We start from the raw sequence: 17,297 nt of genomic DNA, 5'->3' as shown, positions 1-17,297 counted from the left end.
TCTGATAGAGTTTGGAAGGTAATTGTACGACACACAACAATGACAAAACTCTGGCGCCAAAGGGAATGTAATGATAACAATGCAAAATCTAGTATGACAAAATTTGGTGAGAAAAGCTCATGTAGTTAAAATAGTAATCTACCTTGTACAAGATCATGGAGTGCACATTTCACACTGCAGCCTACGGACCCCTTTCCAATATTTCTTATCTCTTCCAAATGGACATTAAACTAAACTCTTTTCCAGTGGGATGGAATATGAATTTAAAAGCAAAGCAGGTCAGCTCTGAGAGCTGGGGCAGCATTTATAAAAACACACATCCTAAGATCATCTCTTGTGCAGGCATAGATACCTAGTTGGTACAATGTGTGCCTAATGGAGTGAAGAAATACACTTTATGCAGTCAATGGCAAACTACCAATGTCATACAAAAGTTAGTATAGAAGGCAAATGCAGTAGCAATGATATGAGAATTGGAGGGGGATAAATTCATTAAAACTTTCAGGTTAACAAGCTGAAAAGTGCTCTAAAGTAATTCAACAAAAACACAACCAAACCCAATCATTGTTTAGCACATCAGAGTTTTGGCACTTCCGCAAGGTGGTGACCATACAGCAATTCCACCGCAGCAGTGATGACACTCACCATTTTGATTTATCATTACACTTCACTCTCGCAAGGGGATGCAAACTGTTATTAAACTTTGTAAGTCTTGAAAGGGGAATCTCACTAAAGAATCACTCAGGGAATAGCTTTACTGTTGTTGTCTTGCATAGATCGAGACCTTTAAAAAGATATCAGCGGTTGTCTTCAATTAGGCACTTGCAAAAACTTAAATTTCTCGGGAAAGGATGGCAAACAATGAATACTTGGCGCTAAAATTTTCTCTCGCCTACGGTCGTCAGAAGTGGGTACTTAGCTGTAGATGTAGGAGACACCTCGCTCCCCAATGATAGCATTTGTCTTGCTGCAGTTTACAAGTTATACTGGCTATCCCTGCTACATCCGTGTTATCCTCCAGACATTCTACATCACAGCTTATTTCAGTCATTTCCTGCCATAGCACGCCTTACATTGCGATTTACGGGAACAATGAATTCAAAGTTTGTGCACAAGTGTGTCCCAAAGATACGATTCGGTGTGATTTCAGTGGCGTTTCCCTCACGGCGTCACCTCGTACTGAAGGCGCTTGGCATTCTCCGTCAGAAAGACCATCTCCTCCTCCGTGTCGGACGACTCGTTGTCGCTCAGCGAGCTGCGGGGCGAGAGACGGCAGCCCCGCGCGATGTACTGGTTGAGCCGACCGATAGACTGAAGGATGAGGCCTAGGTACGGGGGCGAGGGTTTCATCGGTCGCGAGATGTACTCTGGGTGGTACTGGACGCCGACAAAGTATGGGTGGTCTGGAAAGAAGAAATGTGGCGTAAAGGCATTGATTCTTCACACCCATGACGACTGAATAAACTCTAGATCAAATTCACAATGCTGTAAAAAAGGATATTTTTGTGAATTTTGTGCAACATGAAACTAGCACAAAAATAAAAGTATGCCAATATTTTTGCTTGTTATATACATAACAGTAATTCATACCTTGATTCCACATTATTCAAAACATGCGGAATTCATCCTACTAGGCTGAGCGTGAAAAACTACTTGCACGAAAATGTCCACTTTTACAGTACCCTTCCTTGTGCTCTTGAACAGGATTTTGCATCCTCCCAACACCGATTTTCCAAAAATATTCTACATCATCACTACTGACACTGAGCTACCCCATGAGGCAAAATTAACAAACACTAACAACTAACAAATCTAATGAATATGAAGATGCTAGGGAATATTTTTTAACACAAAAATCTTCATGCAAGAGGAAAACTTTTCTTACCGGCTAGTTCCATAATCTCCATTCTCTGGCCGTCTTCACTCTGCCCGACAAATCTCATGCCTTGATTCTCAAACTTCTCCACACAGCTGGGATTCACCTATGAAAACAAAAAACCAAAACAATAAATTGAATACTGTATACGAAACTTAATGTGAGAAACATGACATGGACATTATAATGTACAAGTGGATATTTTCACGCCAACTGATTTTTCGCACTCGGCTAAGAAGAGTTTCGCGTGTTTTTAATTCTGCGGAATCCTGACTTAAACAGCTGGAACATATGGCAAGCAAAAATATTCACGTCGTATGCTTTAATTTTCGCGCTTCTTTCAGGTTGTGCGAAATGCACAAAAATTTCAACACCACGAAAATTTCCACTTTAACAGTTTACTCTGGTATAACAAACTGTCTTCTTCTAAATACTGTGCAATGTTCCACTCATAATCAACTAGGTAGGTGTGTTCAATGCACACATTGTGGGTATCTGGGGTGGACCACTTTATCGGGTGACACTATGCTCTTTGCAACGATTGAATGAAGCAGGATCTTGTACGTACATGAGTTGTGACTCTCTCACATACTGGACCTCCATTTTATGTCCAATCCCAGGGAGAGTGTTTTTGCCTTTTTACCAAGCAGGAGAATAGCATAACACACAACATTGCTCAGTGAGACTCACTGGGTGTTGAATCCCGAGCCATTCAAGTGCAAGGCACATCTTCTGTTCTTGTCTGTCAAAAAGAGATTTATCCTTCAAACAATGGCAACACATCTTCTTTTGCAGTTAAAGTGCAACTTATTCTACACCATGTTCAAATTGGCCATAAAAGATTAAAATTAGCCAATTGGGATGCTAGATCTTCCATGGAAATTTGATCTAGGTTGAGACAGTTACACAATTTCTAAATTTAATGTCTTTCACAGAACAGCATAAAATACCTGCAGCAACATTAATCACCATACCCCAATGTAGTAAACAAAATTCATTTTCTTATTCTATGTGTGATTCTTCCAAGAAATCTCTATCATTTTTTTTTGCCTGATCTCACTCAGTTACTGACTGTAAATTTGAAGACAGTACAATGTCAAATTGCAATTTAACAAAACAAATCAGAGTTGACCACTGTACTTCTGAGGCCCAAAAGAAAGCATCTTGACCCAGGTTTTGTGGTGCAGAGTGACCATTGGCAAGTGACCAACATCTGCTCATTACTTTCAGTAGTCTGTTTCAAAGACAGGGTGAAGACCCTCACCTCATATCTATGTCTGTGCCTCTCTTCCACATGGTCCATCTTGTTGTAGAGAGTTCCTGTACATGCAAAGGAAATAAAATTGAATGATGAACAATGAAGGGATGCCAACCTTGTTAGCAGCATTCCAGCATTCTGACGGCTAAAAAAAAAAAGTGTATTTATGGTGGAAAACAGTATTTTTTACTTTCCTGCAATAGACATATGTAAGAACACAATTTTGGAAATCAGTGTTTTTCATAAACCTGCAGTATTTTTGGCACAAAATAGTACAAAATACTGCAAAAAAGTAACAGTTGGCTATTAATGTTGGCAGAGACACAGAGCTCCTTAAAAAAAGGGCATTTCAATACTGAATGTCAACACAAATACACATATGTGGGGCTGCATGATGCCATCATACTCAACATTGAACAGCTAATAGAAATTTCTCATTTAAGCGTGTTCATAATCTACATCTCACATGGATAGATTTGAATCAGCTATTTCTTTTTTTTTTTAAAGCTTTCAAAAGAAATATAAGTTCACCCCCCACCCCCGAAAAAAAAACCCACTATAAAACGATCAAGGTGATAATAAAAGTTCTGCTATCAGTGGCATCCTCATCATTCTTATTCTAATGCTGTATAACATTTGGTTTGATAAAGATAATTGGATAAATCATCATAAAGCAGTAATAATCTGAGTAGAGAAACATTCTAACAGATCTCTTCTTCCTGTACTACAGCATTCTGAAATATATGTATGCTACACATCTGAAATCACCCACTAAAAGTATGAATAGATAAAGAGATTACCAAAAGATGATTTTCGAAAGTGCAAAGTGAATAAGTACACAGAATTAATGCATGAAGATGGAAAAAAGAGTCTTTGAGGGTTAATTTCCAAAAACACACCAGGATCTGACAAAAACCCTCTCCCGATCACCCCCTTCAACCCCCCTCCCCCCCCCCCCCCCAAAAAAAAGAGAAAAGAAAGAGAGAGAGACCCACGCATTACGGACTCCTCTGACTTGAAAAGAGTAGTCCTCTTTCCCAGCCGCATGGTCCCACCCATCTGACCTGTGTTGTGCTCCGGCATCTCAACCACCTGAATGGTGAAGAAAGAACAATAGACAAAATGAGCGGGGGGTTGATGACCTTGCCTGCTACCTTCCACAGACAAACAGACATACTGCTGCACAGTAGAAAAATATTTTTTGAAGACAAAATGCTTTATTTCCATTGAAAATGAACAAACAAACTACAATTGCCGTATGGAATAATGTAAATCATATTTCAAGAAGAATATATTCTCATGTCAAAAACATATCTTTTAATTTTGCCCACAGAAAAAACATACTTCATATCATCAAAACATTCAAGTTGGCAATTCTGGCTGATTCATATTTTACCAAAGAATATTTCTTCTATATTACAATTCAGTAAATACAGGTGTTACTAAAATAATGTGACTATCGGTATTTCTATTTCCAGCTGTTACTGAATATGTTTCCTTGTCGATAAACGTAACATGCTGATTTTGTTATCCCTAATGTGCAGGATTGCCATCATTTAGACAGTAAAAATTAGGAAGATTCCAAAGAGCAATCTAAAGGAGATACACTGTGTGTTACATGCATTTCAATGGACTAAGATAATTCCCGTAGCAGGGAGGCTGCTTCACGGAAAAATTCAGGTGCACACTGCACACATATGGGGCAAAGAACCTGAAGCTGCGTAGCTGGGTATAGCTGAGTATTATGGATTGTTGGTAGGGAGCTTGTTGGTGATGCTGTGAAAATGGCTACCATGTAGAATTCAAAGTTGTACGCTTGCTGTGATCTCAAAATACATTGACTGCCCAGCATAAAGAAACAGATGATGATTTTTGTTGTATGGAATAAACAAATTTCTCATGCCAGAGTTTGCAATGCTATTTGAGGGCGGTCATATGTCCCCAGACTTTGTCTCAGTACTAATGATCTTCCTCGTCAGTATTTCAAAAACTTTCGGATGGAACATCCTACATGTACCCCCTCCGGATCCCCCAACTTCTGTAAAACAAGATATTTTCGTGGCATGACATTTTCGCGAATTGGAGCCGATGGCCTTTTCTGTGGCATGAAAATTTTGCTAGTTGCCTGTAATATTCAATGCATACAGTGTAGACAAGAACTTTCACATGCATTTTAATTTCGCGAATCTTGGCTCTCCCGAAATTCGCGAAATTAAAATGCACGCGAACATTCCTCGTTTTACAGTAATCATTATAAGATGCCTTACCACATGGTGTGTTGACTTGGGATCAAACTCCTCTGAGTGTGCATCCTCCCAACCCAGGACGTTCCTTGCAAACTCGATGACTGCCACTTGGAGACCCAGACACACCCCTGGTTCGGAATCAAAGAAAAACAAACTTTGTGACTTCCACCCACTTCCTCTAAACCAACATCAAAGCTGGATCAATCCAACATGTACTCAGACAAAAAAAAAATAATAAAGAAATGAATAAAATATTACACATCCATTCAGTAGAAAACAACATGATATGAAAGTGAAAACCAAACTCTACAGTTGAACTGATTCACACTTGCTCATTTTGTATTCTATAATAGGTTTACAGGACAACTTGCACATCCCAGGGATACCAACCTTGTAAACAGTATTGTAGTACGGTTTGAGGACTGAAAAAGGTATATTTATGGTGGAAATACAATATTTTTACCTTCCTGCAACAGACATGTGTGTTAATACAATTTGTGAGAACAGTATTTTTCCATGAAACCTGCAGTATTTTTGGCCAAAAAAAAGGTACAAATACTGTCAAAAAAGTGGAGTTGGCATCTCTGACAATCACTCCATCTGGTCCTCTTACCGAGATAAGGCTTCTTGTTGACTCTCGCCCAGTTTGCTGCAGCTACCTTCCCCTCAATTCCTCTTCCTCCAAAACCTCCAGGCACGAGGACTCCACTGCAAGATAAACACAACGACACTCTCTATTAGGTTTATTGCCACTTGGTCTACTATCAGATGGTCTACTTCCCAGTTCATCCAACACCACTACGGCTAAACTCACTTGGTCAACCATCAATTTCGTCTAATGCCCAGTTTGGCTACTTATCGTTTTGTCTAACGACCAGATGGTCTAATTGCAGTTTTGTCTCCTTGGACTTTTTCCCATTTAGTCTAATAAACTGTGGGTATTTGACGAAGTGGGCATAACCCATCTGGAAGTAGACCAACTGGTAAAGAGGCTCAGTGGCAATTGGACTAAATGGTCATTAGACAAACTGGTTGTAGACAAAACAGAATTAGACCATGTGGGTTGAGACTAAATGGCTATTAGACAAAGTGGGAGTAGACCAAGTGTTAAATCACCCTCTATTAGACCAGCTACTCTGTCATACACTCACAAGTCAATGATACTTCTGTGCGTATATTCTTGATGCTTCCATGGTGGTAGAATATTTGGTGGTGAACACTTTCAGATTACATCGTGTATTCTTTTTTTTTTATGTGAGTGTGGTCCTGATAGGGGGCCTTCTCAATCTAGACGTTTCAGTAAGTATGTTCCGACCATCTTCGGAAGAAGTGTGAGGATGGCATAACACCTCAGAAGTCAACATCAATGGTTCAAAGCCAAGGTCTGATGACAAAAAATAAATATATATTTTTCAAGGTATACAAGATGATTGGACAACAAGAGTGAGATAAAATGCCCATGGGAGTTGTTTATGTGGTTGCTTATGTCATCCTTCACAACTACATTATTTGCACATCTGATAGCGAAAGCAGGCAATAATAATAATAATAATTAACATTTTTACCGCACTTAATACAAAGTTTCTAAGCGCCATGCAATACTAGTGCTTTCGTCAAGAAAGACATGTGATGAGTAATCAAACTATCGTCAAGTAAGAATCTTTTCAGGTGCTGCCCAATGGCAACTGACAACACCACCAAATACACAGCCCTGCATTCAAGGGTCCCCATACTCACTCTGCACTACACAGCTTCTGCCAAGCTTCGTGGTAGCGGACTGGGTCTGATTTCATCACCTCCTGTTCCAAGTCATCTGCCTCAATGTACTGTGGGTAGAAACAATGAACAAAAATAAACAACACTGCTACAATATGGTAACCATGGAAATTTCTGGTTACACACTATTACTGAATGTTACAAAGAATGAATGCTCAAACAAAACACATGCACACAAACACAAAAGGTGTATTCATATGGTTTGACAAGTACTTTATGTCCATACAGTTTACATAAGAGCACCGTAGCCTTTCTTGTTTTTTATCATTCCTTTGATTGTGGGATTTATATAAAAAATGGGAAATCTCAAAGAATGATAGCACTTTCTCACTAAATTTGCCCACTGTCAAAGTGTTCATGCAGATTTTCAAACAAAAAATCACAAATAACAAACTATATAGTTTTGTAACGAGAACCTCAAATTCTGGTGATATGGAAGAAATTCTCCAATGTAATTGACATACAAAATTGAATGCAATGTGCTGAAACTTGATATCTTGCACTGTGCAAACATTCAGGATTTTTTTTCTTCTTCTTGGTAAATATTATTTCTAGGTTTCCTAGGGAAAACATGTATACACATACCACAGCATTGGGGTATGATGCCAATGACAACTGCTGCAAATTTTTAAGAGAGAAAAGAAAAAGCTATGAGCAATATCTCAACTAAAGTTACCACCATTCAGGCAGATTCTCGACTTACTGTGAGGTTGAGCTTGTGTCGACAGGCGAGGGCAGCATGATTGAGAGCCTTGGTGACGGAGATGTAAGAGTCCTCCAGCTTGGTGTACTTCCCAACCAGAACAATAGACACCTGTTTGGATGGCGACTCGAATCTGAGGGTTTCAAGACAAGACAAATTGTGGTTAAATTTGTCATCTTTCCCATCAGCGTCACTCAGTATCAAATCATATTCTCATTTGTGACCCTGTACCACAAAACGAACAAAAAGTCGCCAGACATGGATTTTTAGTTAAGGTCAGATTCTGAAAGAACAGACTCTAAGCTTTAAAATGATATATAACTCAATCCAAATGGACTCTCCTAACCTATTTAGATATTGGAAAGAAAGTACACACTCTTGATAAGTGTGAACTGAGAAACGAGGCTCTGAAGAACAGGGTCTATTCAAGCACTTAATCTTTACCAAGCACACTGGCTGTGCGATGAATGGAACAAATAACAGGATGATAACCACCAGAGCAACAACAATGAAGGGATTATCAGATTAAGCTGAATTTGAACATGCTTTATCAACATATTCTGTTGATGATCAATGCCAACTTTCAAAGCAGTAGCGTCATCCCTTCTAAAGATATTGGAGTTGAGATGATGAGCATGGACAGGGTTTTGAAGAAATGGAAACATGACTCTTTGAGAAACACCTAATCACAATCTGCTACCAAAAAGTGTCCAGAAAAACTGGGTAAAATCCAATTTTCTTATCGTTTTATGATCCCAAACTTTAGTGTAATGTAGAAGAAAACTTGGTCTTTCAGAAAATATGAAAAAGTCAAGATTGGCTAGGTTGACCTATTTCACCTATTTTCAGCTCTCACATAAAATCAGTGCGTGCCACTTTTTGTTCGTTTTGTGATGCACGGTGACATATCATCTTGCTGCTTGATGCTACATGTAGAAATACGACATCCTGCATTCGCACAAGGAATATTCATGCCAAAACAGATAGCAAGTGATAACTATTTGACATGTTCACTGGGAAAAGAGACACACAAAATCATACAAAAGATGCACGAAATCAATTTCTTACTTAAAAATAAAGGAATATGCTAAACTGTTCACTTATTTAGAAATAAAGGATGAAATACTGGTATGAAAATATCACATTAATCAAGCATTGCTTATGGTTAATCCATCATGTTTTCCCTTAAAAGATGCATGAATTAAGAATTAAGTTGATTGAAAAACAAAGTCTTGATTATTCATAAAAGACATCCTCAAATTTTGTCACTTTTTTCTTCTCTTTTTATCTATTTAATTTTTTTTTTGGCTTGGTCTTTCAAGATGATCTTCAAATTCCACCTTCCAGCTCTTTCAGAACTGAATTGTGATAACACACAAAAAATCTGCACTCCTTGAAGTAGAGGTTCCAGAATTCTTTTCACTTCATAGCTGACAAGATTTCTTGTTATATGTGTACTTCTCCATACACAACAAATTTATATGATGCTGGAATACCAAACACATTTAGGCAAGGAAATAATAATCTTTACACCTCCCACACTACCCAAGACATGTTCATACTTGGTTCTAAAGTCTGCGCCTTTACAACTCCCATACCACATAGGACCTGTTCCTACTTGAGTCTAAGGTCTATGAGCCGTCGTGGATCTCCCACCCCTCTGAGGAATGCAAAATGTTAAATGATGGACTTCGGTTTAGCATACCTGTGAGCTAGCTCTCTCCACTTTGAGAGGACGGCTTTTGGTCTCCGCCGGAACTGCAAGCTGAGCCGGGAGCGGAAAAAGTTGATGAGCCCCTGCTCTTCCAGCAGGAGGGGTACACGGTAGACAGATGTGCAGTCGTGCACGCAAATCACCTAGGCAACAGATGGAACACAAGAATCTCTGTTCAGTATAATTCTACTGTAACTTTTTTTTTATGAATGCTCTCTCCTAGAATAAACAGAACCTTCTGGAACTATCTCAAATCGTGATATTTCTATGATGTTGGTGTGGGTGGCATGCTTTTATTGGCTGCTTTCTTGAGCAAACCCAAGAAAAGCTTAATTCAAGCTTCAGGATTTTAATGAAATCCTGTGCAATAGAAAATTGCATAAATTGAACGTTGATGCATGAGGAAAATAGCTTATTACATGCTATTGATATTGCGTTTGAAGTTATGCTTGAATAACCTTTACTGAAAAATAAATCATAAAACCTTTTCAGTCTCTGGCTTTTTGTATCTTTGTTAGGGGGATTCTCTTTGTTGTCAATTCAAGTGATATTAAAATATTAACTCCCACTCCAGTGAATCTATATTTGTCACAAGACTACTCAAGTTAGTTTAACAGATCAACCAGCTCTGAAATAACTCTTGCACCATTTGTGATTGCCTCAGATGTATCGGTATTTGTAAAATGCGATTGCTACACAGGTATGTTTTGTTCTGTAATGTTTACATTCTCGTTATTACAGCAAGGTTAGTTTAACAGTCACTGTTCTTTCCAGAAAAAATGTTGACTAAACAACTCATGTCGCTTGAGAAGAAATCCATTGGAGGTATATGCTCGCCAACTTTGTGACAAAAATCATACAGGAACATCGGGTGCATACCTGTTCGGGTGGAACATGGCAGAACATGGAGATTTTCTCCTTGACTCCATCAGCTACAGGATTATGACTGCGACACACGATCTGTGAGAGGAAAAGACCAATGAATCTTTATGAATGACTGCCAGGAAAATGTTATGGGGCAATTCTTTTTGTGCCCATTTCACAAGACTTGCAGGCATTTTGAAGATCAATTCTGTTCTTAACATCCTCATCATTATCATAATCACAATTATCAAATTTCTACACTTCTATCAGGTACAAGATCATAACTGTGAAACAGAATCTATGGAAATGATGGATTATATATCTTTGTGAGAGATTGACAGAAAATTGTTAGAGGGACTCTTGCGTTTATGCACAGTGTAGAGTCTAGAAAACATTTTTAAAGCCTTGTATGCCTCTTGAAGGTTATCACTGTCATCAGCATCACCATCACTGCCATCATCACTATCGTTGTCGTCGTCATCATCATCATCATCATCATTAGTATTACTGACATCCCTGTCATCATCATCATCACTATCACCACCATCATCACCACATCACTATCCGTATCGCCATCACCATTTAACATCATCACCACTATCATCATTGCCATGGCGATCTCACCAGGTCAGGGGACAGCCCCAGACTCCTCAGCTCCCTGATGCTGGCCTGGGTGGGTTTGGTCTTCTGCTCGCCGGTGGACTTGGGCTGCGGCACCAGACTGACGTGGATGCAGAGGAAGTCCTGCTTGACCCGGAACTGGAACTGACGGAAGGCCTCCACAAAGGGCATGCCCTCTATGTCTCCAATGGTTCCGCCAAGCTGTGGAGAAAAAAAGAATGAAACAAAGATGACTACACCACAACAAATTGTACTGCTTAATTGCAACACTCTTGTTGTTTAGAAAAAAAAATGGCAGAAATATTTTAACAAAAATTGCCCGTCACAAAGTATTAAGCTGCAATGATTAAAGGGACATTCCAGACGATTTTCATAATTTCACATCATGTAGTACATAAATTGACAACTCCATGTGCAGATTTGTGGAATTTATTGTGGTCCTTGAGCAGAGAAACAATACTTTGAAAAACCTTGAACAAATTACACTGAACAAGGATGATGACATAGGAGGTTCACATATTTCAGAAATGTAGCAGTGTAATTCCATTACAATACCACTTGCTTGCGAGTTCACCTGTGTATAATCTATGCATGCCTTCTTCTTTTGTTCAGCTTCCTTGAGCCCCAACTCATGCATTCTTATGGTGACTCTGCCATGTCATCATCCTTGTTCATTGCAATTTGTTCTAAATTTTGAAAATATTCTTATTCTTCATCCCAATTATCACAAATTCTGAAACTCTGTCCTCAGTACAACTAATTTATAGTTGTTCAAATGTAGAAAACTGAAAATCATTCGGAGGTCTCCTTTAAATACAAATATTACTTTCTGTGCAATGCAAGTGCATCTGCCTGACTGACACGAATTTTCTCAATATAAAGCATTACAGCAATGGAATAGACTACCAAAGTGTGATGTCATAGCCATTCATCGCCGTGGAAACTGGTTCTAATTAAGCAACCTTACCTAGCCCGAATATCTGTGAACACAACAGTAGCTAACATGCATGTACCCTCTTCTAACCTACTGCCTAAAGTCTTGTGCACAACAATATCTTGTTTGGAACCAGCACTCAGCTACAACATAAGACTGTGACATCATCTCTCTGGCACTCTTATCTGGGGTACAATTTAGCTTGGGTATAAAAGTCAAAACACTGAGGGCGCTGTCACCAAAAAATGACAGGCAGGTAAATTTTCCCATGGTACATCTCCTGACCAAGTTTGAATAAAATCTGCTGAATATATATGGTCATGGTAACCTTTCATCCTATAAAAGACAATGAGGACAATTTTGTAATCCTATTAGTATCTGGGCGATTACAGCTATATTTTCTAAGGTTTCATAAGAATGCTGCCACTTTGCCATGCAGTTCTTTGGTACTTGCATTAGTTTTACAAATAATATTCAAACTGACCAGCACAAATTTGACTTCTCCTCACCTCAATGATGCATATTTCTGGTTCCTGCTCATCACCATCAACCGGTATCTTAGCAACACGCTCCACCCACTCCTGAATGGCATTGGTGATGTGAGGAACAACTGTGGGATTCATGGCCAAAAAAAACCATACATAATATTCATCCAGTCTGTAGATCTAAGACATCCAAATACAATACACTGTTATGTTTGTGTGTAGCCTTGTCACACTGAGGACTAATTACACAGCAAATTCCTAACAGTGACTATGTTCAACAGATGTCTCCTTAAATGAAAGCAGGAGATCTCTTGCTTTCGTTCCATATTCCTTGTCCACCTTGGACTATTTAACATTTATAACACTGTTTTAATCTAAGCAGCGGGTTATTTGTTCCAAGCTCATTGGTTCACTGCCGGCATTCAGGGACAGCCTGGTGGTAGTGTCACTGCCGGGAAAGCAGTACATTGTAGATGACAGGTTCAGTTCCCGCTGGTTTCTTTTTCCAACATGGTTATCAAAAATATAGCTCGGAAGTTGAGATCTTACAAATACATTCGTACAGACAGAGACAACAGATAAAAATCATAGCAAATGTCTCCTTGCTTGTACAGAGAAATATTGGAGAAATTTACTCAATATTTTGTTAGCAACTTGATGTGTGTGAGTGAATATAAGGAAAAGGCATTAAATACAACAGGTATATGATGACTAAGGAAAGCCAACCTAACATGACAAACTTCTATACTGTGAAACCAGAAATTTTTATGTACATGAAACTTCAACGAATTTAAAGAGCCACGATTCACAAAAATAAAATGCTTATGAAAATAAAATGTATGCAAATGTTTTTGTCTGCACTACCTAGTAATCTACAAATTTTTCATGTCAGGCAATTCGCAAAAGTTTCATGCCACGAATGCTCCTGGCTTCACAGTAGGTCACATTAGGTGCACCCTTTACCTTGAACTGTTTTTCCAAGGTAGTCCCCTTTACGTTCCTTGTCGATGACGTGTCGGTAGATCTTTCCCGTCGTGATGTTGTTGTCACGGTGAAGTGTGATGTCCAGGAAGCGCTCGTAATTTCCCAGATCGAGATCAACCTCACCTCCATCATCCAAGACAAACACCTCACCTGAGAGGATTTAAGTGAATGAATACATTGAAAAAGCTGGGGACTACAGCAGTATTTACAATATGATGCAAAGGGCCTGAGATATTCTAAAAATTACACTAATAAGATTCTGACATTAATGACTGTTAAGCCTATTCACAAATTACCAAGTCTAATCCACCAAATGCCCTCTCTTGCAATTGGTTGAAAATTCTGCCATGATATGTGTCAAACAGCTCCCACACTCAGTTTCAATTTTGTGGAACCACCCTGCAATGTCTTTCAAGAATTGCAGTCTCTTCTGCTACTTATTAGGTTCAACTCAGGTACAGTTGAATGCACCCAAACAATACCAGTATATGAAACTATAGAATTCCTGAGTCCAAGCACTAAAAAAAAAAAAAAAAAAGGAACAGAAAATACTTGACAAACTTCTGGGTCTCATTTCATAAAAGATGTTAGGATAGAAACTCTTGCTAGACTACCAACTTCCTGTAGCAACAGCCAAACAGGAGGCAGTATTCTTGTTATTACTATTGCACCTGCCATTGCAGCGAGAGTTGCTATCATAATAGCCTTTTGCCAAGGCCCTCTCCCTGTATGGTGAAGAGAGCCCAGCAGAGTGGGGTTGCGCGAGGGCCTTTTGAGATCTGCTTCGCATCGTTTTGTTAGCCCTTTGAATTACCGACTTTTGCTCCCCGATTTCGGGAGCAAAAGTCGACCAATCAGCGTGTCTGTCTGCTCGAACCCGATTTGAATACAGCGAATGCACGCCACAGACCTCCGCTGGTGATGAGTGATGCATACGAACAGGCATGACAACACCAAGGCTGAGGATTTGGGGAGCGCGCCATTCCATTGGTCGACCGGAACCCGATAATATGAATATTCAGTAGGGTTCACATGCCATGAATAATAATATGTGCAGCAGATCTCAAAAGGCCCTCGCACTGTCGCGCTCGGCTGGGCTCTCTTCGCTCGCCCATTACAGCGAGAGGGCCTTGACAAAAGGCTACTATCATAACAACTTTTTATGAAATGTGGCCCAGGACTCATTCTGGGAAAGAATGCACTGTATGATGCTCACCGTGTTCGTACGGTGAGAAAGTGCCCGCATCAATGTTGAGGTATGGGTCAATCTTGATGGATGTCACCCTCAGTCCGCAGGCCTTCAGGAGCATGCCGATGCTGCTGGCTATGACTCCCTTGCCGATGCCGCTGATCACACCTCCGGAAACGAGGATGTACTTCATGGCTGGCTGCTCTGCTTGTCTTTTGAGCTACACAGAAACCAGGTACACATTAACCCTCTCAAGTGTTGTGTGGCCTTATTAGTATTGTACTTTGAAAGGGATTCATAACGGACTGCACAATGGGGAAATGAATCTCAACAGTCTATCTACACACAGTGCATGTAAACAAACCCAACCTGGACCAACATTGACATGCACATATGTAGTTCACTGGGATGCTTTATCTTCTTGCCCAACACCCTGCCATGAGTTTAGCTCTTTACCTATACCGGTAATTGTACACTATATTAATTTGTTCATTGACCTTGATGACTGCCCTGTGGGAGGGGCATTTTTCAGTGATTTTCACTCTCAAATTTGCTCTCAGCCAATCAGATGCAAGGATTTCAGTAGCTTAAAACACTTGTAAGTGGCTGACAAGTATCATGAAACATTGCCCTGATCCTGTTTGCTCAGAAGAAATGTACTGAGTGCCCTAATTCCAGACCTTGACTATTCACATTCATCTCACATTCATCATTTTACACCAATTAGCAGATTTTATACAGAAACTTTGCAAAAGGCTGTATACATCCTAATAGCTACCAAGATGCTTCTAGCTAAAAGGGACACACCAAAATATGCACAACTTTAATTTCATTAATCAGTTTTGTAAACATAAGTGAATGCACTATTCACTTATTACTAGACGTGAACAGGAAACTGTCTTTAATTCATTTCCAAAATGCTGGGGTAGTTCAATTCACAAAGGAAATCTTCAATGGTGGTGTTTTAAAATCCTTGACTAATCCTAAACTTGACTGGCCCACAGAAATGAGGCATTTTAATCAATAACCACAAAACAGTGTGCTTTGCATTTTATCCAGTAAACGGATGTACAGGTACTCATACTGGATCACAAAAACACAAGATCAAGCGACAACAAGCAAAAAACACTTTTCAATATTATACAAAGAGGACATTTCATCATAATTTGAATATTCACTTACTGAAAATCTTCCTCAAAGTCAAAGTAGAGTCGGTCTCTTGCAGTAATAGTCACTTACGAACAAAGAAAGGATGGACAGCAACGATCTTCTGCTCGCTATAAAGGGATTCCACTACCTGACGGACACAACAAAAACACCAAATACATATCACAGGGTTGCCAAGCTCTGTAAATACATCTTAAAATACACACATTCAATGTAAAAGCATAAAGGCAGTACAGAGTGCTCTATTCAATGAGGCGATGTCAAATGACGAGCATCTCATCTTTCCCCTTGTGAAAAATCCTGTACAAATTAATTGTCACCCTTCACTATTATTTTGTACATTATGACAACACTGGATTGGTACTTGTACAATTGGTTGTAACTCTCTACTCTCCCTTACAGTTGATTAAAGAGGAATTAAACACAAACCTACATGTGGATTGAGTAAATGCAGCAATATTAGTGAGACACATCAGTGGAAATTTGAGGAAAATTGGACAATCCGTTCAACATTTATGAATTTTTGAAAATTTGGTGATGAGACCACTGGATCAGAAGACTAGAACAGATCATGATGTCATCTATCATATGCAATACATTATAAAGAAAATTCAACAAAATATCATTTCATTTGAAAAGTACAAATTCCATGGACTTGGTAATGACATATGTCAAGGGTAATATCATTACCCATGTTTTCTGAAAGAGGCACGTCTAATGTTCTTTCATTATGCTAGAAAAGTGAAAATATGTTAAAATTTCTTTATATTTTCTTTATCATACATAACAAGGATGCGGTTGTATCCAGCGACTCGGGCCATGGCTTCAAACAACCACACGTGAGGCTGGATGGTAAAGACACACGACACGGGTGTGGTTGTATACACTGCCTTTCTATTATTGGCGCTAGTGTACTTTCGCACCTGTTTGTCAAATGATCTCCAAACATGCCCAAACTCACCCTTGTTATTCAGTAGCCTAAAATACTTGCATCTGAGCCTCCAAAGTCGAATAGATGTTAAGTTTTAACGCTTTTAGTATTTACGTGTCCGAAAATCATCGGAAAATCTTGATCGCTTGAAATGCTGCTCTGTACACAAGCACAGTATGAATACGTTCATCGAATGCTAAGGGTTGATCATTTGGTCTGAATGTAGCGACATGGCAGGTTTTTCAATGGTGTCGTTGAAAAGCTGAAATTTATTTTTCTCTTATCCTCGACCAAGTCTTGCGTTAGCGGTTGTAGCTTCAAAGTGGTTGAGCACATGCGCTAGTGTGTGCTGCCACTTATATCATTCTCTTTCTTTTCTATCTTTTCTTCTTTCCTTTTCAGGTAAAATCTATACCTAAATTTTCCTTTCCTTCTAGCAATTATTTCTATGTGTAATTCCTCATCTAACTTTCTCAATTTCCTATTTAACTGTACTTTCTGCCAAATTGTTCTTTGTTTCCTTCATTGACTGTTTTTCCCTCCATCTAC

At 39.2% G+C, this 17,297-nt stretch overlaps 1 protein-coding gene across 1 annotated transcript in view; it reads right to left on the bottom strand.

Annotated features, from left to right (window-relative positions):
* Nucleotides 1-1,051: 1,051 nt before the first annotated feature.
* LOC139723767 (CTP synthase 1-like) overlaps nucleotides 1,052-17,297 on the bottom strand; it is a 28,493-nt gene continuing 12,247 nt past the window's right edge. Inside the window, exons 2-16 of the mRNA XM_071634980.1 lie at nucleotides 15,833-15,947; nucleotides 14,678-14,870; nucleotides 13,441-13,611; nucleotides 12,502-12,602; nucleotides 11,062-11,259; nucleotides 10,453-10,533; nucleotides 9,565-9,716; nucleotides 7,860-7,992; nucleotides 7,118-7,206; nucleotides 5,994-6,088; nucleotides 5,402-5,508; nucleotides 4,130-4,226; nucleotides 3,141-3,196; nucleotides 1,886-1,982; nucleotides 1,052-1,403 (exon numbers count right to left, since the gene is read on the bottom strand). Coding sequence (XP_071491081.1) covers nucleotides 1,162-1,403; nucleotides 1,886-1,982; nucleotides 3,141-3,196; nucleotides 4,130-4,226; nucleotides 5,402-5,508; nucleotides 5,994-6,088; nucleotides 7,118-7,206; nucleotides 7,860-7,992; nucleotides 9,565-9,716; nucleotides 10,453-10,533; nucleotides 11,062-11,259; nucleotides 12,502-12,602; nucleotides 13,441-13,611; nucleotides 14,678-14,843 — 1,785 coding nt within the window. The 5' untranslated portion in view covers nucleotides 14,844-14,870; nucleotides 15,833-15,947 and the 3' untranslated portion in view covers nucleotides 1,052-1,161. The remainder of the gene's footprint in view (nucleotides 1,404-1,885; nucleotides 1,983-3,140; nucleotides 3,197-4,129; nucleotides 4,227-5,401; nucleotides 5,509-5,993; nucleotides 6,089-7,117; nucleotides 7,207-7,859; nucleotides 7,993-9,564; nucleotides 9,717-10,452; nucleotides 10,534-11,061; nucleotides 11,260-12,501; nucleotides 12,603-13,440; nucleotides 13,612-14,677; nucleotides 14,871-15,832; nucleotides 15,948-17,297) is intronic.

This window comes from Diadema antillarum, unplaced genomic scaffold (assembly GCF_040938485.1).
Source record: "Diadema antillarum isolate AM-2024a unplaced genomic scaffold, OU_Dant_1.0 scf00000015, whole genome shotgun sequence".
In the NCBI taxonomy this organism is placed as follows: Eukaryota; Metazoa; Echinodermata; class Echinoidea; order Diadematoida; family Diadematidae; genus Diadema; species Diadema antillarum.
Note: the sequence above shows the minus strand (reverse complement) of the source record. Positions and strands in the feature narration are given on the sequence as shown.